Source organism: Gadus macrocephalus, chromosome 3 (genome assembly GCF_031168955.1).
Source record: "Gadus macrocephalus chromosome 3, ASM3116895v1".
Classification (NCBI taxonomy): domain Eukaryota; kingdom Metazoa; phylum Chordata; class Actinopteri; order Gadiformes; family Gadidae; genus Gadus; species Gadus macrocephalus.
In genome coordinates this window covers 16,120,830-16,148,550 of record NC_082384.1, presented here as the reverse complement: position 1 = coordinate 16,148,550, position 27,721 = coordinate 16,120,830, and the positions used below count along the sequence as shown (strand labels likewise).

At 46.3% G+C, this 27,721-nt stretch overlaps 1 protein-coding gene across 14 annotated transcripts in view; it reads left to right on the top strand.

Moving 5' to 3' along the window:
* gab1 (GRB2-associated binding protein 1) overlaps nt 1–27,175 on the top strand; it is a 43,038-nt gene extending 15,863 nt beyond the window's left edge. For 2 of the 14 annotated variants that reach the window (XM_060046283.1, XM_060046295.1), the window contains 13 exons: nt 12,682–12,810; nt 13,181–13,346; nt 15,873–16,092; nt 16,478–16,570; nt 17,369–18,126; nt 18,991–19,085; nt 19,374–19,677; nt 21,106–21,198; nt 22,460–22,553; nt 22,852–22,905; nt 23,063–23,186; nt 24,709–24,837; nt 25,352–27,175. In XM_060046283.1, coding sequence (XP_059902266.1) covers nt 12,682–12,810; nt 13,181–13,346; nt 15,873–16,092; nt 16,478–16,570; nt 17,369–18,126; nt 18,991–19,085; nt 19,374–19,677; nt 21,106–21,198; nt 22,460–22,553; nt 22,852–22,905; nt 23,063–23,186; nt 24,709–24,837; nt 25,352–25,510 — 2,418 coding nt within the window. In that variant the 3' untranslated portion in view covers nt 25,511–27,175. Of the gene's footprint in view, nt 1–45; nt 495–2,006; nt 2,067–4,466; nt 4,720–9,416; nt 9,901–12,681; nt 12,811–13,180; nt 13,347–15,872; nt 16,093–16,477; nt 16,571–17,368; nt 18,127–18,990; nt 19,086–19,373; nt 19,678–21,105; nt 21,199–22,459; nt 22,554–22,851; nt 22,906–23,062; nt 23,187–24,231; nt 24,308–24,708; nt 24,838–25,351 lie in introns of those variants that run through there. The other 12 variants (XM_060046293.1, XM_060046296.1, XM_060046294.1 and 9 more) reach the window with 12 other exon arrangements.
* Nucleotides 27,176–27,721: the final 546 nt, after the last annotated feature.

Sequence of the window (27,721 nt, the reverse complement as noted above, 5' to 3'; positions counted from 1 at the left end):
ACAAGTGGACACTGCCTGTTGAGGGAGGGGAGATATTTTTGGTTGTACACCGCTTCTCGTGTGTGTGTGTGTGTGTGTGTGTGTGTGTGTGTGTGTGTGTGTGTGTGTGTGTGTGTGTGTGTGTGTGTGTGTGTGTGTGTGTGTGTGTGTGTGTGTGTGTGTGTGTGTGTGTGTGTGTGTGTGTCACACACGGAAAGGGACCGGGAGGTGGCGTGTAGGTGTTGTGGTGGGCGGTTGTTACCAGGGGGAGGTGGTGTGTTATTTTCAGTCCATTGTGTCTACTTCCTGTGGGTCAGGGGGTATTGGAGCAGGGTGTTGCAGACTTGAGGGAGATCAGGGGGGAGGGAAGTCAGCCGGACAGGCAGGAAAGTCACCGGACTCGGTGAGCGCTGGACGTGGGGCAGCAGCGTGCGTAGCTTTTCGCTCCTCTCTCGCTCTCGCTCTCGCTCTCTCTCTCTCTCGGGTCCGGCCGGGCGAGGATACCTCAGCACCAGGTACCACTATTTAAAAAAAGAAAAAAGAATTGCACGTTGTAATAAGCTTACTACTGCTTGTATGGTGGAGTTTATTTTCAATAGTTTAAATCAATATTCTCCAGCTTTGATATTGATTGACTTTCCAATTGATTGTTGTTATTTATGGTTGTTCTTTGGTTGAAGGTGAAAAAAAGCAATGATCGCTTCTCTTCCAATGTGCAAAACTCTGTCAAGCGGATCATCCATAGTCAGAAGAGCAGTGAGAACGTAAACAGGGACTGTTTCTGCTGCGTTATGCACTGGGGAATACTTAGCCTTAGCCGCTGCAGCCTGTCAAAACATGGCCGCTGACATGAAGGACAGGAAGTTTTAGTGGTTGTGTGTGCTCACTCTCTTGTAACCATAACATAACACTTACCCTTGGTGGAGGCTGTTTTAAGCCTGGCTCAAGAAAGAGCGTTGTTTATGTGATTTGTTCTCTAAATGCCTGGCCGTGTGTTAGATGGTTGTTTTGAAATGGTGTGATCTTGGCTAAGTTAAACGTATTGCACTTGAGTTTCTTGACTTACCTAGAGACAGAGATCCTCCTTTGGGCCACTGAGATTGGTAAAATCACCGCTCAAGTCTCCCTATTCTATCAGTCAAACAAATGTCTTCTGTTCTGAATGTTCTGAATGTTTTTCAATATTCTTCTAGAAGTAGATGCTGTATCTGTTTTTCTGATTGAAATCGTTCACCTACATTTTCTATCCGCTGGATAGAAACCTGAACTCGACACAAGCTCTATCCCAAAGGCCCCTTGCTTGCTTTTATTTTTGCAACCTTGTGTATGTTTGCAGCTCAACAAATTGAGATCCAGCACATGAGGTTCTAAAGTTAGCCCGCAGCCGTACCCCTAAACACCAGCACGGTGACAAAAGGAGGCAAAACAGGAAACGGTTCAGCACAAGAGTGTGTGTTGGGAACAGATGACCAGGAAGATAAAAAGCGCTAACAAAGTGGAAACTTCCAACAAGGGTTGTTTTTTCTTATTTTTGCTGTGTGCCTGTTTTTTTTTTTTTACTTTGCTCCTTCTGCTTTCATAAAAAAACCACAGTTTCCTGTGAAGCAAAGTGCAAGGTGGTCTGTTAGATGGTAAGATTCTCTGATTGACAGAACAGGATTCAAAAAGCCAGTTTTTGGTCTGTGTGGCTAACTGCCATGCATGTCCCAGCTTCCTGGCTCCTAGGTGACCAAAGTGGTGTTAATGTTTAAGCCCCACGCTCGCTGGGTTAATGCTTTACCTTGAGACTCTCTCTCTCTCTCTCTCTCTCTCTCTCTCTCTCTCTCTCTCTCTCTCTCTCTCTCTCTCTCTCTCTCTCTCTCTACTCTCTCTCCTCTCTCTCTCTCTCTCTCTCTCTCTCTCTCTCTCTCTCTCTCTCTCTCTCTCTCTCTCTCTCTGAGAGACTGCTACGTTTCTCCAGGAAGGAATGAGAACGCGTGCGACTGGAGAATACATTTTTGTGTGCTCAATGCACATTATTTTTTCTAGAGCACTGAGGGTCCGCTGGACTACGAAAATGCAGTTGTACAGGATGAGGACTTCAGAAGGTAACCTTTTAGAAGACAGTCTGGGTTCACTGAAGAAGGAATGAAGAGGGATGACCTTCTTTGTAAAAAAACACTTTCTCTGAGCAGGGCTTGGTTAAAAACAAAGTAACAAACCGGTATTGATACTTGATATGCATTGATTAGTATCTTTTTTATATCAATGTTTTCCAAATGTAATCGAAATCGACCTGGGAAATCTTTCCCAGGTCGATTTCGTATCTCAGAGCTATATCGTACTTTAATCCTTTTTCAAATACCTCCGTCTGCCTTCATTTCCCTTCTTGGCCCTTCCTTTCTTTCACTGTCCCTCGCTTCCCCTTCCGTCCTGTATTGATTGATGTTAGACCAACCTGAAGAAGGGCCATCGGACACAATTACAACCCACATGCAGAAGGGAACTATAGGGAATGTCTCCTACTAACGTAGCCTTCGGACGTATCGCAGAACCCGGGTCTTATCTGACTTCCACACATATATCTAGACCCAAAGAACAGCATGTACCTCTATGCATCTAAACGCTCTGGTATGAGCCAGTGTTTTTATGTATACAAAACCTACAATCATTTACAACACATGGCGAAGTATATTGCGACGGTCATCAGCTCAAACAAATTGTTAGTCAAACATTTTAACAAAAGCTTTTAATAAAACACTGACACGGACTATAGTCAACGTCCCAGTTGAAAGTGTTTCCTTGGTAGTACCCGAATTGTTGACTGATAATGGAAGCACTTGGTGCACGAGGGGAGGGGAGGGGGACTTAACTGAGGGTGTTTTCTGACACTGCGATGTATGTCTTTTGGGCTGGAGTCAAATGGCGCCTCGCGGGATGTGAGTTTCACAGCTGCACATGAAAGTGCTGGGGGTTTGGAACTGTCAGCGGAGAGGGTGATGTTGACGGTGGCCGAGGGCATGGGAGATGGGACGAGGGTGGGGTGGTGGTGTTGGCCGAGGGCATGTGAGATGGGACGAGGGTGGGGTGGTGGTGTTGGCCGAGGGCATGTGAGATGGGACGAGGGTGGGGTGGTGGTGTTGGCCGAGGGCATGTGAGATGGGACGAGGGTGGGGTGGTGGTGTTGGCCGAGGGCATGGGAGATGGGACGAGGGTGGGGGTGGCCAAGGGCATGGGAGATGGAATGAGGGTGATACCGTATTGATTGTATTGTTTTTTTCCTAGTTTTGGACAAATCAATAGATAGTATTGAGGCTTGGTGCAGCTAGAGGTATCTCAACACACGCTGTCGGGTGAGCAGTCCGGGATCACAGGTTTGATCCCGGGCACGGCACCGATGACCTGAAACGGGACGTGGTAAAATTGTTTGTTTGAAATGTAATGATTAAAAAATATTGCCGGTACGTGCTCACCGGCCGCTTACTCACAGATCTACAACCAGGCAATCCTAGACTGTGGTCTATTTCTATCGTTGGCTGCCTCTCTTCTTCACACGACTGGGGGAACTCGGCCGGCGTCTTAATGTTTTACAGCAGATGTCGTGTTGGAAGTTTCTGGAATGCACCGATGCGACAGACGTGGCCTGGGGCCAGCTGCGTCAGAGCGCTGCTCGCGGTCGTAGAATGTGGCTTCGGTGTAGGGATGCAATGTTTGAACCACCAAGTGTGTGGTGCAGTTCTATGTTGCAGTACACTACAAGTTTTCCTGCCTGATTTCTGAGGTTCAACATGTCATGTTAGAATAATCAGTCTTTTTTTGGTGCAATGTTTTCTCGCGAGGCATGAGTTATTTTTTGCAAAACAAAACCAACCTTTTGACAATGCAATAGTCGGATCGGTTTAACACAAACGCACAAACGCGCACGCAGCGATTAGTATGCTTATGAGGCTTTAATCCTTTTGGGCTCCAGCCTGGCTGGAGCATATTATGGGATGGGATCAATGTAACGTTTCATGTAGCGTACGAACCAACTAACAACACCCCTGGAGGTGAATCGCTTTCATCTGGAGTCTTCCCAGAAGGACTTGTCTGGTGATTTAGAAACAAAACAAAAAAGAATAAATTCTTTGAGGTGATCGACTAATTCAGTCTGCAAAAGTGAGGGCCTCTACCAATTTTCCAAGTATGTTTTTCCATAAAACTCATCTGCTCATCCGTCTGTAATGGACTCTTCTGTGCATTTCAGCTGAAGAGTTAGTGAGTGTATTGGAGGTGAGTGTATTGACAGATGCAAGCTGACCCCATGTCAGCATCTGAAACTAAGGGAGGGAGGGAAGGGGGGGGGGGGGGGGGCAGCAGACTCCAGAGGAAAGAGAAGTAGATCTAGGCCCCTGAAAAGAGGATGTACAGACACACACAGACACAGACACACACACACACACACACTGTGGAGGGGTAGCTCTGCCATGTGAGCATTCTTAAAAGAGCTGTTAAATTTTTTTTTGCAACAAGCACACACGTGCACAGACCATCCCCGCTTTCTGATTTAGAGACGACGCTTAAGGAACGTCTGTGGCAATCTGATTACATGCAACAGGAAGACCTAAAAAGGGAGAGGTCACAAACTGAAGACCCCTCACGTGCACACATTGCAGCAGCAGATAAAGACAGGAAGAGAAAATAACAACATGGTCAATTGAATAGACATGCCATGAACCCAAACGCACCAGGAGAGTTTAAGATGATTCCCAATTTCACAAGGTAGGCAGGCTGTTTTTAATGAGCATAATTCTGTTTCTACGTCTAAAGCCAGTGCTGGGGGCTGGGTTGTATTGAAAGAGTCAAATTCTTTCATTACTCTGTATCTTGCAGTGTAAAGAATAACCATGTTTGACGGCTTACAGCAGCCTTTTTATGTTGAAAAGATACCGCTGAAAGACAGTGAACAACTCGGGTAAGGCATTAGCGTGGTGGACAAGCCTTGTTTGGTGACGCGTAAAGTCATTTATTCTGTGGTTAATTCACACTTTTTTTATATTCTTTCGAAAGGTGCTCACTTAAAAAAAATAGTTTCTCCACTGTTCAGTTGACTAAAATTAGTTTTGGCTAGATATGGTTTTCTGGCTCTTTATCATTGGGTCAACCAAATATTAAACAAATTGCTTTAAAATGTTTTGCAATTTAAACAATTATAAATAGCATTGCTATTTATATAGCAATGCTATTATAGAAAGCATTCCTGTGGCTTTTGCTGTGGCAGTTGGTAGATCGAGCAACCAAAAGTGTAATGCTAGGGATAATACTTCTAATCATCCATTTGTCTAACAAATATGTAATGCTAAGTTTAGCTTCTCCACTGGTGACAAAACTAAGGTTTTAGAAATTGCAAAATAGCATTGTTCATTGTTATAAAGTGCATTAAAGGATTCTCAGTGTCCTCATAAAACCAAATCAGCTAGCAAATTTGCCTAATCTGCTAATTAGCCACCATGCGAGATGCTATCTAGACCAAACAAGCCGCCCATGTGGAAGTCGTCTTTCCCATCTAGCGAGCCCAAGCCGGATGGTTTTTTGTTTTTCTTCCCGCAGCAGGTTTTTTTGCCATGCCGAAAGCTAACGCACTCACAGCGTGTACGCTTACTGCCGTTGTCAACTCTCATTGTCAGCTTGACGCTCAAAAGACTTAAAAATAGCTTTTTTTGGCAAAAGAATCCCAAACACGTCTGAGTAACAAAGAGCGATTTATAGATGCTGCCTCAATAAGTATAGAGGGGCTTTTGTGTTTCCCTTTCTCTCTCTCTCAGGACCCCCGTCACCACTGTAGGGACGGCCAAGCCCTCTGACGCTCCTCTATACTGTCCTGCTAGAACACGGGCATTGTTCACAACCTTATTTCAAAGTTCAGGGGAAGAAAAAAAAAGCCTTGCTGCCCCACATGATCACATAGTTGCCCTTCACGATTATTTTATTGGAATGTCAGTTGGGATATTGAGTGATGTCAAGGTACAGATAGTTGATAAAAATGAATTATAAAAAGACAGTTTTAAAATCAGAATGCATGAATAGATTTTTTTTGTTGACAACAAATGAGATGAGAGGACTTGAGAGTTTTACTCTCTAATCCTGAATCAACGTGTAAGGTAACCTAGGCTAATGAAAATCTGTTTCACCGCGTCTCGAATGAGAAACGTGGAGCCAGTTTAAAACACAACTCCCTAATGAAAGATATTTTCACAATTCATGGCTAAACAAAGACCAGCAATCCATTACTAATAAAATAACTAGTGACATTCCAATGCTCTTATGTCATTGAGATGTGACGTTGTCCTGTACATGCCCTAAACAGAATGTTTGCCGCTTTTATATTTTAATGAATTAGCAGGTGATTTAATCCAAATCAACCCGCAGTAAAGCAAATGTGCATTTAAAAGACAGCACAGAATAAGGTGGTGTCCAGTCTGTCAGTGAGTCTATGCCCCCAAAGGCACTGCTAATTCCAATAATAAACAATCAATGGTTCAATGCTGTAAACTCTTGTGAGCCAACTGTACAGCTGAGTTAACTAGTTATAACCTTATAACTACACACAGAACGTTACTATTATAATTACATCAGGATTTATTAATTGTTTAGGGGACGCCTGTATCCAAAGTTATTGAGGTTGAACAACAGCTTGTTTTTGATTGTTTGGGCTCATTCTGGACGTAGCAACTGTTCATTAATTGGTTGGAGGTCAGCAGCCAACAGTTCTGTCCATGGTGTCCTGTAATCCGATATTAATTCTGGACTTCCTGGGGCATCATGTCCTAGTCTCTCATCTTTCAGTCCCTCACTCCAATAAGCTCTGCTCTTTGTGTGGAGGCTCATGAACCAGGACCAGTAAACTTCTTTAATTTCCTGCTCGGATTTTGGGCGCTGTGTTTTGTGTGCTCAAGAAAGATAGATACTGTTTCATCTACATTACGAAAAAAACTTGCCTTAAACAGGTGGCAGGGGCATCTTTGCATAAGATGTGATGTCTCTATTTTTAAAATGTCATTGTAAATCGGTACCCTCTCCACTCTTTCCTCTATGCTCATCACATGCTCTCTGTCTCTCTCTCAGTTTCTCTGTCTCTGGCTATGTCGTTCTATCTATTTTCCCTCTCTGTGGAACAAGTGGAGAAGCTGTTCCCAGCGAGTGTGAGTCAGTGCAGCTGGGTGCACGTCCTTCACCCACAGGCCACTCTCACAGGCCAGATGGCCTTTCCAGATCCTTAGCCTCTCTAAGTGGCAGTGATGCATCCAGACTCTGCTTGCTAGCGCTAACGCTAATGCTAACACACACACCCACACATACACGTGCATGAATGTAAACACAATCGTCAGTTGAGTAACCATAATGTTCATTACTGTAATATTGCACTCTTGTGCTTTAAAATGCAGGTCGCGTGTAAGTGGTTTTGTTGTTGTTCAAACCAAATAATATGCATATCTATCGATCCGATTAAAAATCTGTAGAAGCCTATTCTATGAGTAATTTAATGTATTAGTAGTATTATTGTAGTGTGTCGTGTACTTTCCTCTTGAGAAGCAGACTATAGGTCGATGGGTGCAAACAAAACCATATATATATATATTCGCATTCACTTTTTGAATCTCTTCAGATGACCTATTAACAAAAATCCTACCTTATCGTATGAAGCCCTCTGTATTCAGATTGCTGGCACACTAATGGTGCTCTACAGCACTCTCTTTGCTTACCCTGTCATTCACTTTTTTTCAAGAAAACTAGAGGAACATGTTTTTCAAGGCGGAAGCCTTTTAATTCCCATTCACTCTGAGAAGGGCCCGTGTAGAGTGTATTAAGGAGGCCAGTCAACCAAGTGGGTGTGTCTGTGCGATCGCACATGCCTCAACTTGTTACATGGTGTCTACTCCTGTATGGCCACAGATACACAAATGCAAATGTACACATGCAATTGCTCAGCTGTGTGAGTTGAGGTCTTATCTACATCTGTGGTACGGTTTCAATCGGTATATACCATTTTGCCAAGTGTTTATTTATATCCCTGCGCACACACAAGGTGTGCCGTGTCCTCTACATCCGTAACCATTTCAAGCACGAGTGCAGTACATTACAATCGCTGCAGCCCTCTCATTTTCCACTGTACCAAGAGATGGTTGGGTGCCTCTGGTGCCTAATCAAGTCGTCTCCTGGTAGGAGGTTAAAGAATCCAAAGGCCCGGCTCGATAACAAGCCATTAGAGACAAGGAGCAGTGGAGGAGGCTTAAAGCACGCATGCCTTGCAGAGCCCGTACGCCCCTGCTATTAGCGTGCATAAAGACTGTTTAGATCCATCCAGGGCTAGCAGCACAATCGGCCCGCCTTCTAAGGGCACGGTATTGCAATAAGACCGTTTTCCTACAGGGCCGGAGTGTAGCGCTGAGGGGAGCGTTTCAGTAACCAGTTTCCTTGCATTATTCAGAGCAAACAACCGTGTCCTGTTGCAGTACATTTGAACGGCATCATGTTGGAAACACAGTGATGTGTGTTGGCTGCTCTTGGACAAGGCATTTGCCTGCAAATGCAATCGAAATCTTGCAGGGCATGGCTGTCGAGTGGCTAGGGGGTTTGTCTCCTGTTTCCTCCCAATGTGCATATGCCGCCAAGTCTACCTGTACCCCGACTTACGCCTCAGCAACCTGCATCTGAATTCAACGAATGTCGCTTTGAATTAAAGTGACTGCAAAATTGCCCATTAGTCGTTGTAAGTGGGAGTTCATCACACTGTTCGTAGAAGCTAGCAGATGTTTCACAACTTTCATGTGGGTTGTGCAGCGGCAGACCACACACACATCAGGATGGTCATTAGAATCACCACCGGATCGTATTGCAATGTAGACATGGAGAATGATAGGGTTATTAATATAAATAAATAATAAGGAGTCGTGGTGTTGTCTGGGTGGGGGGGTTGCGTTGTCAGTCGGAGGGATGTCGTTCGATAGACCCCAATTGTTTAATTGTTAAAGCTGTAGTTTGGTATGTCTCTGGGCAGAATGAGTACATGGCTAGAAGATATTATGATATTGGATTTGGACAAATCCAACAGCTGAAGTGCCTTTTTTTTCTTTTTAATGCTTTTGGATGAGATAAATGCACACACACATATTTATCTATATATGCTGTCTCCCACACCACCCACCCATCTATCTGTCCATCCATCCATCCATCCACCCATATCAGCCCTTTTGCCCCCGTGCGGGGTTCCCAGGTCAGGTGGTGACTCGACTCCAATGGCATCTCCATACCAAGTCCAGCTCCTCAATGGCCTCTCTGTCTGTCTGTCTCTCAGGGCAGGGCCAGACCAGAGGGGCCATTACACACTCGGGGTGTCTTCCTGTTTCTCACCCAATCAGAAGACCCTGAGTGTGTGTGTGTGTGTGTGGGGGGGGGGACGGACGGACAGAACATGCCAAAGGGGTGCTCCGAACATCCCCCTTCTATCTAGTCCAATCTCGTTCCACCCTCTCCCGAGCCCCTCAACTCCTGGTAGGAGTTCAACACTCGCTTGGTTCTCGTTCCATCGGATTGTATGTTTCGACTCGTTCCCGGATCCCATTTTTAGATGTCCTGCATTGGCTCCCGTTTGTGTGCGTTTGTATATATATATATGTGTGTGTGTGTGTGTGTGTGTGTGTGTGTGTGTGTGTGTGTGTGTGTGTGTGTGTGTGTGTGTGTGTGTGTGTGTGTGTGTGTGTGTGTGTGTGTGTGTGTGTGTGTGTGTGTACCGCGGTCAGCTGACTTATCGGGCAGTAAGTGAAGGCTTTAATACAAGCTGCCTCTTGTGACGGCCCGTCTAATTCAACAGTTTTCAGCCCATAATGGATTACTCAGTAGTTAGGGCCCTCCAGCATGGGCTCGGTCTGCTGTAGCCTCTCCTAGCGGGGACCACAGGAAGAGGTACGTTATGCTGCTGCTGGTCCAGAGCTGCCTTGGCCAACTCTGGGAGCTGTGTTTCATGTTGTAGTTTGATGTACATCGGCTTAGCTCAGGAGGTAGAGCAGTTGTCTTTGTAACCGATTCCCAATTTGATCCCCAGCTCCTCCTAGCTGAGTTGATGTGGCCCTGAGCAAGACACTTAACCCTAACTGCTCCTGACGAGCTGGCTGTCGCCTTGCATGATTGACTCTGCCGTCGGTGTGTCAATGCATGTATTAACCGATGTAAGTCGCTTTGGATAAAAGCGTCTGCTAAATGCCCTAATTGTAACTGTAATTGTATGATGCGTAGCAGATGCTGTGGACAGACAAGGGGGTGGATTGAGCGGGGAGAGGGCACTGGAGTTTAGGTTAAATGCATTTCGGGTTTGGGTGAATACAACTTCAAATGGTGTGGGTGTGTCTGTGTGTGTGTCTGTGTGTGTGTGTGTGTGTGTGTGCGTGTCTGCATGCGTTCGTCTCATGCGTGGATCACACTTTCGTCTTCTTTGTTTGTGTGTGTGTGTGTGTGTGTGTGTGTGTGTGTGTTTGTATAAATGCTTGTATGAATACTCAAACAATCTATGAACCACCATGATTAATGACCATTACATAATGTAATAACCAGGTATGAAAGACGACGCCTAACAATGAACCTCCCAAACCTCCTTTGAACCAGCCCGGTGTATACCCCGGGCTGTATACACCCCGTGTCTTTGTCTAGGGCTGGTCGGTGGCTACCATTAAGAGCAGTCTCAATCCCTTTGAAAACGCACTGTCCAGCCCTGATGCCCCACACGCCCCACACGCCCCACACCGTGGGCAGCAGAACCTGGCCCTGGCTATGGGGGGTAACTGAAGCTCTTCTTACTCCCTAACCCACCGCAACCCACCCCCCCAGGGGGGGAACCTGATCCCAGAGTGCTTTGTCATGTACCAGAGAGTGTTTCCCTGTCCTCCCCCCTCCCATCCCCTTCGTCTGACCGCAACCCGGGCACCACAACAACATCTCGCTCTGAGGGTCGGCCTGCCGCCTCTGAAGCCAACGCGCCGCTGGGTGGAGAGTTGGCGGTAGGGCTGGGCGATTAATCGAATTTTGATCGCGATTTCGATTTTAGCGTCAAACGATCACAAAATAACATAATCGAGTTTTTCTATTTTCTATTTTTATTTTATTTCTTTTTTCTTTAATGTTTAATAGAAAGGGCAGAACAGCTGGATACATATCTGCATATAATTTTAGATTGGAATTTTTTTTTTTTCGACCATTTTGTGTATTTTTTAAGGCAAATTTTCAAAGTTCTCAGTTACAAAGTTTTCTTTGGGAGAGACATGCTGAATAAATACAACATGTTTTCAAACTCAAAAATAATCGTTTGAATAATCGTGATTTCAATATTGACCAAAATAATCGCGATTATGATCTTTCCCACAATCAAGCAGCCCTAGTTGGCGGGCTTATGAAATGTTCCCTTTTCTTATGAGGAACGTTGGGAGGTGATGTATCTCTGGCTCCCTGTGTGATCACATGGCTGTGCACAGCCTCGCTTTAAACTGTTTTGGGTTACGCCTGTATCCTTGGTTTACGTCGATATAGTGAGTAACCTCGTCTTGAACTTGTGGGGAGCATGGGAGCAGCAGTTCTGTGTCACAGTCAGTGCATTGTGTTGCATCTGTAGCAATGGCGAGGGAGCCCATAAAAAAAGTTAAGAAAAAATAACCTAATTCATCAGGGGGCGGGTTGGGCCTTGCAGAGTGCTTGTGTTGGGAGACATGGATGTCGAAGCAATGTTTTTAATTTGAGTTTGGGTGTGTGTGTGTGTGGCGGACAGGCTCATTGCTCTACATCTGGCGGATGTTTTCATTTGAATGGGCAGGACTTTGTTTTTGTGTCGTTGTGTGTCTTTGGTCTGTTTGGTTGAGGGGAAAGGTGTGATGTTGTTGTCCATTTATGGGGGGCTGAGTTGGCCTGTTAACAAAATACCCCCCCGGTGGCAGTTAAAACGGTTGAACAGAGGAGAGAAAAGCTTCAAGTGTTGTTTGAAACCACCCATTCTCTCCCAATCATAACAAAGAAGGAATAAAACAAACGTTGGGGTTGCGTTCTGCTGTGTTAGCATCAGTTGGCTTACTGGGCTGTATGTCAGCGGCAGTTCGCTCTTTCAATGGCCCCGTTGTTTGTCTTGTTTTACTCCTTCTCTAATGTCTTTGAAGAATTCCATCTGACCCCGGTTACATTTTCTGTTATTTATAGCATGTTTTTATTTCTTACTACCACGCCCGCCGCTCCTCACTGATTCATGTAAAGGAAACAATGGGCTGTGAATTCAGCCCCTTGCAAGAGGCTAGGGGAACTGTGAAAGCTCTCTCGTGTTTTGCCCAGAGCTTGTGTTCAAGAGTTCGTGACCTCTCTGTTTTGACGGCAGTGAAGGAATGTTTGCTAGGCTCTTAGAACATTTGACGATTAGACTACAAATGGTGGGAGTCTGTTCAATTTGTAAAAATGTAATTGAAACAACTGATAAAATGGCATCAAAGCGGGGTCTGTCTTCAAAGTCTGCAGTGTTCTTACCAAGTTCAAGGGATTCAATGGACCATGGGTCGGTGACACATCTCGCCACTTTTACTTGTTACTGAAAAACCAACCAAATCAAAAGCATTTAGCAGCAGATGTAATTTGGCCCAATGAAGCGAGGGGGCGACCTCTTTTTGGACTTAGATTGACCCTTGACCCCTGCGTTTTCTTTGTGCTTCCCCCTAACAGGCATGGAAGAAGCGGTGGTTCATTCTGCGCAGCGGCCGTCTGACCGGCGACCCCGACGTGTTGGAGTACTACAAGAATGACCACGCCAAGAAGCCCATCCGCGTAATTGACCTCAACTTGTGCGAGCAGGTATGAGGACCGGCCCGGTGCCGGTGACCAACCTCCACTCTGGTGTTTTGTATGTCGTTGGTTGCTTGTCGCCTCTGTAACCCGTAAGATGCCATTTAGTGACATCCCAAGTGTGTCCAAACATGTTTTTGATTGATCGATCAGCCTACCAGCCTACTGCTTGGCCCAGTCGACTCTACCGGGTAGGCTAGTCGGTGAGATGTATCCATCTTTCCTCTGTGTCGGATACACCCACTCGTCGGGTGTATAGAGCTGGAAACTAACAGGGCTAGAGCTGGAAACACTTTGTAAAGGCTCATCATCCGTCACAGCCAGTGGGCAAATAGGGAAGCTAACACTGAGGGGGGGGTTTGGTCCCTGGTGGTTCCAGGTGGACGCCGGTCTGACGTTCAACAAGAAGGACCTGGAGCACAGCTTCATCTTCGACATCAAGACCATCGACCGTGTGTTCTACCTGGTGGCGGACACGGAGGACGAGATGAACAAGTGGGTGCGCTGCATCTGCGACATCTGTGGCTTCAACCCCACCGACGACGGTAAGGCTCAGACCCCCAATCGCTAGCTGCGCAAGTAGAAACGCTGTGCTTCCCAAACCAAACCAGGTGCCAAAATAGCTGCGGTTATTTAAGTTGCAGACATGATGAACTGTATGCGCCTGTGCCAGAGCGTCTTACAATACGGTGAGTGTATGGCGTCATTGTATGCAAACAACAGTGCGAATCAATCCCCCTAATGCAGCCTTTAATTGTTATAGTATTACTTCAATAAGCTGTACTCCCGGTAATAATAATGGGTAAGGGTTAGAATGAAGCCAGAAGCGAAAATAAGTTCTGTTTCAGCTCTGAGCTGTCCAGATATGTGTGTGTCTGATAGAGCTTGCCTTAACAGTAGAATGTGCCAGAAGGCCCTGTGTCGGAGGCCTAATCATAGTGTGTTGAGACCAGGTTCGTGTTACCATCTGTTCCCATGGCTGGATAATGAAAGCATTGTGCGCCATTCAACCATCACCCCCTTTCTTTATCTGATTTCCAATTATTTTCCATTACACCTCTTTTGCTTTGTCCTGCCGTCTCTCTAACTCTTTCTCTCTGTTCTGTTTTTCATGTTCTATCTCCTTCCCTCAATTTCCTTCTCCGTCCTTCTTTCTCTTAATCTCAACTACAATCTCAACTCTTTCTGCCTCCCTCTTTCTCCCTCTCTCTGTCTCTGTTTCTATATCTTCCTCCCTCTGTTCTAACGTCCCCGAAACTGAAAAAGAAATGTGTGGTATTTGCTTCACATATTTCTCAGCCGAATCGGTGGGCTGTTTGGGTTTGAGGTGAATTTCCCGACATGCCAAATTCCACCTACAGAGATAGTCAGGGACTCCGTGTTATTTTCCCCTCCTTTTCTTCTGTTGTAACTTGGCGACAGACGCACTCCCAAGGCCGGCGCGCTCCCAGCCCTGTTGAGGCTGAGCCTCCAACGCTACTCCTAATGCTTATGCTAATGCTAACACTAAAGCTAATGCTAACGCTGCGGTTTACCTTATACCCCACTGGGACCCCCTTTGTACAGCCCAGTCCTCAACTGACTCTAAATCTAAACTCTTAGCACACTCCACACACACGCGCTCAGTCACACACATGCCCTGTCAAGGTAGGAATTCATTTTCAAAGAAAAAAAAAAGACAGGCTGACTGTTCAGTGTGTGTGTGTCTGTGTGTGCGTGTGTGTCGGTCCTCTGCTATTGACTGAGCGGGTGAGAAAACGAAGGTTTTCAGAGAGGGAGAGATAGGTGTTTTTTTCTCTTCGAGTCATCCCTCCTCCTCCACAGCCCTGCTCCTAGTCATCTGCAGATGGGTTATCAGGCGGCGCGCCGACAAGAAAAGAATAGTAGACTCGCGTGGAGGCGGCGCAACATTGAGGAGAGAGTGTGTGTGTGTGTGTGTGTGTGTGTGTGTGTGTGTGTGTGTGTGTGTGTGTGTGTGTGTGTGTGTGTGTGTGTGTGTGTGTGTGTGTGTGTGTGTGTGTGTGTGTGTGTGTGTGTGTGTGTGTGTCTCAACGAAGGCCCATTGAGGTGTCCTTGCTGCATGGTGACAAATCAGACATTTATAAACTGACGCGCTCTCTCTCTTAAGGGCTGGTTATGGTTCCACGTTCGCAGAACGCAATGACCACGCAGTCGCTTCGACACAGTCGTGATCCCTTTACGGTTCTGCGTCGGGTTTACGTGCTGCTATGCATGTCCGTGATGAAGAGAGAACAAATAGTTGGTCTTTGTCTGTGCATGCTATTACTTTCCAATTGGTCTACTACTAGAATTTTTTATTATGGTATGGTATGGATTCCAGCAACTTGAAAGCTGAATACGATGAACAATGTGCAAAATAACACGGGAGATCGGCTGCTAGGAGGTCGTCGTGGTCCATTCTGGTCATTACATTCAAAGTCTATAATGACCAAATACAAAACGTGTTTTTTTTGTTACATTCAAAGCGTATTGCCGTAAATGATGTAGCTAGCGGACCAATCACAGCCAAGGTTAACATTTTCGGGAGGCCCATGTCAGGCCCTTGCGGTGGACGCAGCACGCAAGGAGGGTCCGTAAGGAGGGTCCGTAAGGAGGGTCCGCAAGGACATTACGGGTCCGTAACCCCCTCGCATTGAGTGAACGTGGAACCTTCAAGAGCCCTTCCCTCACACGTGTACTGTGTTTGTGTGCATATACACTTATATGTATTTATTTATTTTGGTATCTGTTTGACCTACAGCCTATATTCTTCTTCCTGTATGTGTGTACTGGAGTCTATGTGTTTTCATGGCTCTGTAGTTGTGTTCTACTACAGTTTAAATCTGTGTATTAATAGTGGGCTGCTAAACACAAACAGTCATCCTTTAGTTTCCTGTTGCAGAAGTGGGGGGTGGTGGTTGTACTGTATTTTAAAGATGGATAGGGTAATTAGTAAATGAATGCGTTCACAAAATGCTGTCCCAGTGAATTTCCGGACCTCGTGGATAGTAATATAACATGTAATGTCTACAACATGATACTGATGACTCCATCCTGATGTGTCCCCACAGAGGCAGCCAAGGCAGCCCACCATGCAGCCACGGGGGGCAGCAGTGTGGTGGACGCACCCCCTCATCCTCTGCTTGGGGGTCCCGCCGCCATGCTGACCAACGTGCCCCCGCCCTACCAGCCCGTCAGCGTGCGGCACCTGGACTCCCAGTCCAGCCTGGATGAGCCCCAGGACTACCTCTGGCTGGTCAACTGTGAGAGCAAGAAGCCAGACGCTAACAGGTGAGCCCGGGTGTGGGCCGTGGGTGTGTCAGTGTGTGTGTGTCTGTGTGAGAGGGTGTGCATCGTGGGGAGTAAACTGTGTGTGTGTGTGTGTGTGTGTGTGTGTGTGTGTGTGTGTGTGTGTGTGTGTGTGGGGGGGGGGGCTGATTTAGTGTGCAATCACCTCACACCACCCTGCCCTTATAGTTTTCACCAGACAACCATCTCCTCTAACGTCCTCTACTGTTATCCCTGGCCACTATCCATCCCAATCCAAACAGCATTCTCTTCTCTTCTACTTATATAATTACTGCCTTTTTCCTCCTCCTCCTCCTCCTCCTCCTCCTCCTCCTCCTCCCCCCCCCTCCTCCTCCCCCTCCTTCACTCTGCGTTGGGGGAAGAGCAGTAGCCCCATCGGGCCTCCCCCTTCCCCCGGCGTGCCGGAGCAGGAGTACCTCCTCCTGGAGGAGTGTGAGAGCCACAGTCCCCAGGCTTGTCCGTGAGTGGCCGGGCCCAGAGACGCGGGCCTACCGTGTGCGGCTGTGTGGCGAGACACTGCTCATACTAATACCGCATAATATATACGATCCGTCGTTTCTCCGCACACGCGCTACACGAGCATGTACCTACGGACTCTGTTGATCTGCGTACCGCCGCCCATGCCGGGGAGCATGTGCTTCAGCGACGACGCACTGTGGATGTAAACGTGACATTACATCCCCTTTTATGGTCTTCCGAGCTGCACACATCGAGCCGGATGTGATATGCGTGAACTTGTTCCACCAGGGACTCAACCCGCAACCCTCGATTAACATTTGGAGTCTTTTTGTATTTCTGTTCATAACCTCTCCGGTAAGCGAACGGTTGTCGCCAGGAGTACAGCATCTTCAACTGTAAACGCTCAGACGGTTAAAGGTGACGTTTTATACCACCAGGTGTGAGTGTGATTAGATCAGTCTACCAGCCCACCCAGTAGACTGTAGCAAACGTTGCTCATCTATCCGTCATACATCTAGGCGGACACGCTCACTTGTGATGACAGAAGAAGCCGATATTCAAAACAGCTTGTAACGGCTAATCACACTCACACCTGGTGGTATAATGTGTCACCTTTATGCTCACTTCTAACAAGGCTTGCAAAACAAGGGGGCTGAATCTCTCTAGTGCATTCCGGTGTTTGTGTTGAAACTCGTGTGTGTGTTGGGAATAACATCAACAATAGTGACCCCCAACCCCCCCCCCCTCCCAGGAGTAACCACCTGACCACCGTTGTCCCTTTTTTTGTCCCGCACGACAGGAGCCACACAGAGTGCTCCAAGTCCACGTCGTCGGAGACGGACCTCAACGACAACCTGCCGTCCCACCGCACGCCCAACTCGTCCACCTCGTCGTCGGGCAAGCACAACGCCGCCCACAACGGCTTCTTCCCGCCGCACGGCGGCCCCGCCTCGGCCTCCTCCATCTACGACTCGCCGCCGTCGCGCGGCGCCTCGCTCTCCCACGACAGCGGCGGGGCAGGCGGCGCCGGCCTCTACCTGCTGCCGCGCAGCTACTCCCAGGACACGGTGCTGCAGCCCAAGGCGGCCTCGTCCCCCGTGGCCCGCCCGGACGCCGCCAACAGCGACGCCGATCTCTACGTGTTCAACACGCCGGCGCGCAAGGCCTCGTCCGGCATGGAGACGCAGCTGCGCAACATGTCCGTCAGCTACGACATCCCGTCCACGCCCGGCGCCAACTGCACCTACCAGGTGCCCCGCACGCTGCCGCCGCCCTCCTCGGCGGGGAGTGGCGGGGACGTCGTGGGAGGTAGCGTTGGCGGAGGAGTGGGCGGTGGTGACGTGGTGCCCCCGCCCAGACCGCCCAAGCCCTCGCTGAGCTCCGGGTCCGGGCTGCTGCCGCCGCCGCCGCCGGCCGAGCGGTCGCCCACGGACACGTACTGCGTGCCGCGGTCTGCGTCGGAGGCGGACGGGAACTACTGCGTCCCCACCAGCGCCGGGGTCAAGGCGCTGCGCAGCAACACCATCGGCCCCATGGACTCCTCGCGCCTCCGCAAAGGTGAGAGCCTCAGAGAGGTGGATGGGGAGGAGGCCCATCTGGAGCGCTCAGTTATTCAGGTCGGGGGTCAAGATGAACTTGTTGTCTTTTTTTTTTTGGTTGATTTTAAAGATGATCGTGTTATTGGCATGCTGGATAATGTATTTGATAGTGTGTTAGATATTATGTTGGAGCACAGTGAGTGACTATCATAATTTATTCCGAATAACATCTTCACATTGGGCTTTTGAAGGTTACACCTCTGAAAGGTAAATAAACATGACTTTCTCCCATCACTGCCCCCTTGTGATAATGGTTGGCATTAAAACAGCAGAGGAACATTCCTGTTGGAAGCCAAAATGCATCATTACCCAAGCATATACCTGGGTGCCATTTACTAAAACTGATACTCACATTGTCACATTGGAGAAGAATAGGGGCATATGTCCCACCTAAAACAAAACTTTAAGTCTTTTGTATACACTTTCTATATCTTTATTAAACAGTCACATCCCAGTGACCTTCAACTAAACAGTTAATTACAAGTTCCCTGCCGTGTCCTTTTCGCTGTTGCCCATGAGAAAAACATGCTGAGTGAAGCTGTCGAGTCATTTCTCAGATTCTTGTGGTTTTCAAAGTGAATTAGCATTAATACTCTAGCTAGCAGAGGGAGAGGAGAACAGCAGAGAGCCACTAATGATGCACACCGGTCCTGGTGCTAGAATGAACTCTGTGGAGTTTACATTCAGTATAATCCATTACGCTCGCTACCACAAATAGCTACGGTGCATGGGCTGTTTTGTCTGTAGAAACACAGATGTCTTTTTATTATTTTTACTGTTGAATAAGCTTGGCTGAGCAAATTGGTTTATTGTATGCTTTCAGATTTCGGATCCCAAGACTGCTACGACATCCCCAGGACTTTTCCGTCAGACAAGACCTGCTCCTTTGACTTCAACGAAAGTTTCAACAGCTACTTTGTAAGTGTGCTTGATATTTATCGTGTGGTTCCTTGGAAACACAACCTCGTAATTTCTTAGAAATTCTTGAAAGATCTGTGCTGCAGGCTTGTTAAGTGTGTGTGTGTGTGTGTGTGTGTGTGTGTGTGTGTGTGTGTGTGTGTGTGTGTGTGTGTGTGTGTGTGTGTGTGTGTGTGTGTGTGTGTGTGTGTGTGTGTGTGTGTGTGTGTGTGTGTGTGTGTGTGTGTGTGTGTGTGTTGGGGGTGGGGGGTGGGGGGGCACATGTCTGGTGGTGTGCTCACGGTTTAGAAAAACAAAGGCATGATGCCGGTGGGCAGCCAGTCCATGGAGGAAGTGGACCAGAACTACGTTCCCATGAGCGCCAACTCTCCGTCGCACCACCACTCCGCCAGCCTGCCCGAGCCCATCCATGAGACCAACTACGTGCCCATGACCCCCGGCACCGTGGAGTTCTCCTCGCTGGGCAAGCAGGTGCCCCCGCCAGCACACATGGGCTTCCGCTCGAGCCCCAAGACCCCCCCGCGCCGGCCGATCCTCATCAGCGACTGCCAGCCCCCTCCGGTCGACCGCAACCTCAAACCCGACCGCAAAGGTACGTTCGTCGTTTTTAATTTGCCGCTTGCTGTCGTTTTTCTCTTTTTTTTTTTTTTTTTTTTTAGTTCTGCTACGCCTCGATTTTAGCTTTCAGGCTTTGTCCTCACATAAACTTTAACATGACCAGGCCTTTCTTTCCTTGAAACATTTGTTGCTTCATATAATCTCTCCCATGAGCGTCATGCTTTAGTTTGAAGATAACTTGGACAAAGCCATCTTTCACCACCAGTTTAAGTTCCCCGCTTTAGCAAGTGTCCTTGCACACACGTTCCCACACCACCACTACTCCATGTCTCCATTAGATGCTTTAGTTTTCCGCCTGACACTTCCTGTCTAATTCTGCACAGTAATCTTCATATTAAACGTAGCTTCGTCCAAGGAGCCTGAGCAGGAGTCATCTTATAGGGGGGAGTGGTGATAGGTTTGGGTTTGGGGTGAGGTGGGGGGGGGGGGGGGATGTATCACTTGATGCATCATCGGTCCCCATTGTCTCTTCTTCTGTGAATGGAGTTCTTTCATTTGAGACCTAATTGCATAGAGAGAGTGAATGGTAGTGCAAGGAACACACCGACATGTATCCAATCATTTTTAAATCGACAATAAATATGGAGGCTGAGTTAGACATTGTCACTCGTATGCTTTGATTGTATAATTGTTTACTTGAGTACAGACACAGTTTAGACACACTTTTCTCTTCCATCTATATGCTGTTATGATATTGACTTTGCCCTTAGTGTTGTATCACTTCATACATAACAAAGTCTTTAACCGACTGGAATGGGTTCACTTAATCTTTGATTTTGGACTTGACGCACATTTTAACCTTTCAAAACCAGTTTCACTGAACAGTTGCTATTGAACTCTTGTCTTTTGTGTACGGCTGCACTGAATTGGGGCTTCTGTATTGTGTATGTGATTGTTTTCTTTGGCATGGTTTTGCTTTGACCTTCTCACTTGATGTCTGTTCTTGTCTCTGTTGTACGTGGATAAGGGCTGAAAGGGCTTTGAGGGTTATACTCTAACCTAACAGTATACGTGTGTAGTGGACAATTGGTCCTGCTGCAAATTTTTATATAGAATGGGAAGAATAAAATATAATAATATTTATGATATGATAACAATGAAATCTGCTTTCTCTATGTTCTCAACGTTACAACGCGGCTTTTGATGCATGTGCAGCTGTTAGGGCAATAGAGCATGGAGTGATGTGAATGTTGCAGTGTTTTGGGAAGTTGCGGCTATGAAAGTGTCCTTAAAATGCAGGTTTTAGTTGGCTGGGTGTTCATGTTGATTCAACGTGATTTAATGGCAACAGACTTTGGCTTGGCATGGCATGATACGGGGTCTTTGGGATAAGGATATATTTAGCTGCTTACTGTGATCGTCCAAAATGTTATAATGAGTCAAGTCTTCTTCCACCAATCAGGTCAGAGTCCTAAAAATATAAGAGCAAAGGTTGTCGTATTAGAACGAACCGACTCCCAAACCGTAGGGGAATTTCCGAGGCGACGACGCAAGGGTATGTACATCGACGATTAAGGCACACTGATTTTCTCAGCAAAATCTCTCTCTCTCTCACTCTCACTCTCACTCTCACTCTCTCTCACTCTCACTCTCACTCTCTCTCACACACACACACACACACACACACACACACACACACACACACACACACACACACACACACACACACACACACACACACACACACACACACACACACAATGGGGACATTATTTTCCACCAATCACTTGACATACATGGGGCACTCAGGAGGAGCTTAGCTCTGTTGGCTCACGTTGCATCCAGGTAAATAAAAAATCTATTACATAGAATAGGGCCAGGAGGATAGAGAAGGGATTGGGCTGCTCGAATCCCAGCCCAAAGGTACTGTGTTTGATACCCATTGCCCGCAGGTAGAGTGTCCTTGAGCAGAATTGCCCTAATCCCCTACCTGATTCATTATGCCGTCGCTTTGGATCTGAAGTCTCTTTTGATTAACTTAATAGTGCTATTTAATTTGAATTAACTATTTAACGAGTAGATTTTATCTTACCGCCGTTTATTCTCTGTTAAGGTTCAAATCCCTCCACCACTGTGTTCAGTGGGGATTAGAAAATGACAGCAGCTCTGATCAAGCAGTAATGGCTCTTATTCTTTTTAATGAGCTCATAGTGCAGAAAAAACCGAATATTCAGTTTGGAGATTCATGAGCCAACAAAACAGGCCTATACTCACTGGGAATTAATCTTCAAATCATTTAAACTAACCATTCATACTTGCATTGCTATTAAACTAAATATTTGTAGATGAACTTTAACTTGACTTTTAGTAATCCAATATTTTCTTAAGCAGTCAAGAACATATGGCTGATCAGATGTTTATGGGGAATATTGTACAACCGCATTATCAAATATAAGGACATTTCTTATAGCAGATTTATATGAGTTTAAACCAAACTAGCCACAAAGAATGTATTACTTTTCTCCCCTTTAAACTCATTAATGGGATGGAAAATCAGTTTTATATAATCGTTGCTGACATTCTGGCCAACTGATAAAAATGTGTTAATATTCACCCATTTGACAGATGAATTTTTACTCAACTCTTAGCTACACATACTGCATTACATTTGAGTCACTAATGTAGGTCACCAGATCATTGGTATAACTATTTTACGCATGAAATAAAATATCCCATTTTCATGGTCTTCTGCCACGTCTTTCCGCTCAAACCCGACATCCTTGCCCGTGATTGAAAGATGTTTTTCATTCCCACAGCAAAGCCCGCCCCCTTGGAGATCAAACCGCTTCCAGAGTGGGAGGAGCCGTGCGCTCCCGTGCGCTCCCCTGACACGCGAACATTCGCTAGAGAGTAAGTCTCCAAAATATTGCATATTGTCTTGCCTTTCACCCTTTTCAGTATTGTAACTTAGCAAAGTAGCCAACACTAGCTGACTCCCCACCCGTCCATACATTACCATAGCAACTTCATGTTGTCTGTCCTAGTATTAACGTAGACGTAGAAACTACAAACACAGAACAAGCTTTGAGAACTTATTGGGGGGAAAAGCTACGGCACTACACAACAAAATACCTGACGCAAGTAACATTTCTGTTGGCCTGTTAAATGAAGATGGTTCATGGCTTGTTTTTCTTTCACTCATTTAAAGTCGAGGGGATTCAACTGGCTGCAATGGTGGGTTACATAGCAGTGGCAGCTATGGGTACGTCTACACAGCAGTAGAATCCATATTTTGTTTGGTTCCGTTTGTGAGCCTGTTGTTGTTGTTGTTGTTGTTGTTTTGACTTGTGTGTGCAAGAAATGCTGGAAGTGGTTGAGTCAGTGGTTGTTTTGTAAAGGTTCTGGTCGTTCCTCCACAGTCCCTCCAGGTTCCCCATGCCCCCGCGGCCCACCTCCATCCACAGCATGGCCTCCAGCACCGACTCGGATGACTGTGACGAGAACTATGTAGCCATGCTCTCTAACATGTCCGCAGACGAACTAGTATGTAACACCAGACCTCCGCACCAAACACGTCTACGTATTGTCAGGCTGCTGCATGGGTTCCTTGCCATCACTGTTTTATTTCCCCCTTCCCACAACATGTTTCAGATTTGTTGGGTAATTTTACCTTAAATTAATCAACCTTACGTGGCTACAAACTTTTTGTTGGGCGATTATAATTTAGGTTGATAAAGGTTAATTTTTTGTATGTATTTAATATGGGAGGAAACTTGACAGAAAGAAAAAGACGGTAATTTCTAGCTTAGTTGAAGGAGAACATTGGTTTACCGGTTTTACAGGTTTAACTGTGAAGGGTCCCAAATACCTTTTAGGATATTAGTTTTGGTCCTCAGCATCTGCCATCATAGACGGGCTCCTCCTCACTTCCTCATCTCTTGCTCTTCCTTTCCACAGTCATGTTTTTTTATTTGTTTTCTGTTGCTGCTTCACCTCAGGTCTGCTTTATTCACCAATGTTTTCCTCCTCATGCCTCATTAAGTACCTCTACTGTAATTGCTAAGACCCCCATCCCATTTTAAAAGTTCAGTACATGGTTTTGGTTAACATTATTTGGGCTGTACTCAACCAATTAAAAATGACTGAAATTTTCTGTTCTGAAATGTTATAGATTTAAAGCAGTCCCTGGGGGTCGATAGGTCAACCCTATCTCCAATCAATCTCCCATATAGAGTGGGACTTTCTTTTACAGTGTAGATATTTACTGTAATAATTTCCTTTTTATTTTCCTTATTTGTCTGTGGCATTGTCTGGTGACAATCCTTCTGTTTATGACCCACGTGCTTACTTTACCTATTGTTTTCCCTCCAGTTTATTTGTTTTCCCTTCCGTCAAAGCTTTTCCCCTTTTTCTTTTCCTCTGCGCTTCCGGGTGGCTTCCTGACCATTTCAAACCTGCTCTTTATCCTCCTCCTCGTCCTCCTCCTCCTCCTCCCCATTGGGTTCCTTCTTTTGCTTGATGCTTTTGTTTTGTGTTTCCTCCTTCCCTTTTTCTCCTCTTTGACCTCCTCCCACTTCGTGCGGTGCAGAGAGGAGTCCTTCTACTGCACTGTCCCTATCACCCCTGTAAAGAGGGAGGTGGAGGAGCTTGACTCCCTGGAGGAGGTGAGCAGGGCATGCCAGGCTAGCTTAGCCGTGCATGTTGCTGCATCCCCCCCCTCCTCCCAGCCACCCTGCCCCACCCCCAGCGTGTGACGCAGATATCAATACTTGGGAATGCAAACCTAAGGGCTCAGGAAGCAAGGACCACCACATGTAGATGGGGGAAAAAACAGAAAAGCACTGTTGATTTGACCGTACATAAGGTGGATTTGGATGTAGAGTCGGATACTTGTCTGTTTGTGTTTTGTCATCATCCTAGTTTTAACCTCCGTACTGACTCAAATTCCCGCTTCAGAATTAACACCACTCACTGTGTTTTCAATCTTGATGCTGCTGTGACTCGACTTCCTCTCCGTCGCCATGGCTACCTACTAAAAAGGCTTTTGGGTTAACTCTACTCCTAGAACATGAAGCTGAGTGCCCCTAAGACATCGGACGGAGGGAGCAGCCCCCTGGTGAAGCCCAAGGAGGAGAAGCAGGTGGAGTATCTGGACCTGGACCTAGACCCAGGGAAGTCTACCCCACCCAGGAAGGTAGGCATTGTGCTCCACTCCCTCACACAAAGACAAGCTAGGCTGGAACAATGTGTTGAGGTAGTGATGTCTATATATCGTTTATATGTTAACGTAGCTGGTGTGTGTGCGTGTTGTTGGGTCTGTGAGTCTGCATTACACTCAGAACTCAAGACATCTTTTAAAGGGGACATGTTATGCCACCAGGTGTGACATTTTGAAAATCTGCTTGTTAGGGCTAATCACAGTCACACATGGTGGTATAATATGTCACCTTTACGGCCAATGCTGCTAACCTGCTTAGGCATTATATGCACATAAAAATGTATCCCTTTATGCTCTCCCAATATATTGCTATCAACTAAAATGTAAACTTTATCATTCAAATCAAATCAATTCATGAAAACATTACATGAACTTCAACCTATTTCATCTGTTCACTCAAGAAGGCCAGTGAAAGATATTCCTATTAAATGTACCACCTACTGGATGGACGTCATTCAACACTGGTCATGTGTTCATGTCACTCCTGCAGAAGAAGAGCAACGGGACGGGCATGGCGGCGTCGGACGAGCGCGTGGACTACGTGGTCGTCGACCAGCAGAGGACGCAGGCGCTCAAGAGCACGCGGGAGGCATGGAACGACGGGCGCCAGTCCACGGAGACGGACGCCCCCGTCAAGGGACCCAAGTGATCCCCCTCTCCCCGTCACCACCTAGCCGCCCACCCTTTGGTTCCCGTGCGGCTGAGGACGTACTCTGGCGCCTGCGGTCCAACACATCACTGAGATGCTTTGGTCGGTTGGAACCAGGGAAGAGCTCCCGCAGCCAACTGAACTGGCTTGAGTTTACACTGCGCTTTCGGGGACGGGATGGCTGGTGGGGGGAGGCTGGGACAGGCACTCAGCCCCCTGTGGTGGATGGTTTCAGGGAAGGGGACGGAGGCGGTGGTTGGAGCCAGGAATAAGCTGTGTTGTGTGCAGTCTGGAAGCAGGTAGACCGGGAGGTGGAAAGGAATGATGGAGATGGCCTAAGGAGCTGGGAGTCGAACAAATAACGGATGAATCATATCTGGACATTCACTCCCCTACCTCCTGCTTTTTCAACATGGAAGGGGCTTTTTTTTTTATTCTGGTCAACTACTGGAGGAAAGAAGGACTGACATTTCCGTTAAATTATGATGCTGATGGATTCTGTGTTGAGGGAGAGAAAAGGTGAAATGATATCCCCCCCCTTCCCAAACGTCGATGTCACTTAATTTCTCCTATCCTCAAGGGTATGAGATTTAAAAAAAAAAAAAAGACTAATATGCTTCGTATGGACCCAGATCAGAGGTCAGTTTCTGCAGCTCATTCATGAAACAGAGGATTTTCCATGACCCTGTAGTGTAGGAAAATGCCAGTAAGAAAAAGGGCAGGATAGAGCACCGTTTCTCCATAACAACATGTGATAAAAATGCCGACAACAGAAAAATTGCAACAGACAATTTTGTGTACAAAAGTGTTATGTATATAAACAACAAAAAAAGTGCCCTTTATTTGTAATACGGAATATCCTGAGTGTCTTGCTCCTAGGTATGTGGATTCTGCAGGGTAGAATTCTGTGCCTGGCTCAATGGTATCAGAAGGTGTGAGAAGGGATTAAATTACTGTGAGTTTTCAAAAGAAAGTGACAGGCTTTCTATAAGTTATGCACAGGTATCAAACTTGGGTGAAAGATAGGATATCAGGTACTTTCATGTTGGGGAATACTAACCGCTACTTGTTTATTTATTTTTTGTTTTTTTTCCCGCTGGATGTCGCATTTACAAATAGCTCCGTGTTCTCACGCCGTGCAGAAAAATGTGTTCTCAACAAAGCAAACAACAAAGTAATCTCAACAAAGCGTTAACTTTGATTACCACAAGTCAGTCAGTTAGTTTCAGGCTTTTTTTGTTTTGCTTGGTCTTTCACTTACTTTTTCCTCTTGGTTTTTAATTTATTTCAATCTGAGCATTATACACTCTTGGCTAATCATCGGACTGCCTTAACAAGTGCAAACAAACAACTCATTTGTAAATACCGTGTGTACAATGTTTTTAGCCTTATTCTTACTAACACTATCAACTCTGGAGTCCAAAGTCCCAAGCATGTATAAGCACCGGAGATCAACATTTTTTGCTGTATATATTATGCCATAAGCTATTTAAGCATGTAGTACTTATACTGAAAACTGTGCCTATGATGTCAATTTCATACTAGTTTTTTTCTTTCTTGCAGTTTAGATGTGATGTGGACTGCAAATCTGATTATGTTCTTTTTTTAATGAATCTAGAGAAATTGTAAATTTTAAAGTGGACTAAATAAAATCACAACATTTTATGCATTTGTCCCCTGTGGTTGTTTACACATGGGGGTTGTAAAATAGTTTAAACATCCCCAGGAAGGTTCTTGAATGGCTACACTTTAAAGTTGGATGAGGCCAATTATAGAGAGGTTACTGGGTTTAGCATATCTTTTTTGATTTTGTTGGCACAAATTCTTTAATTGAACACCAGGTGGCGACGTTGCTTGCGAATCCTATTGCTTTGCCTCCTGCACCAAGAAGCTAGCCTGGTTCTACCAGACTCGTACTTCACTTCATTTCATTTGTACAGAGTCTGGACCTAATCAATTGACAAACGTTAACTCACTTGAAGGCGGGTGTCTGTTGAAGTTTAAAATGATTGGATCTGCCCAGTGCCACTCTGGATCTGCCATAACCAATCGCTAACGTTTGGTTGTGACGTATGTCATGCGCCGGGAATCACGCGCAGGTTGAACACAAACCAAACACCTTGCGCGTCTGCACGAAAATGTCCGTCAACGACAGCTGCAGGTTTTGTTCGTCGAATTTAATTTATCAGGGAAAAATTGCACATTGTAAAT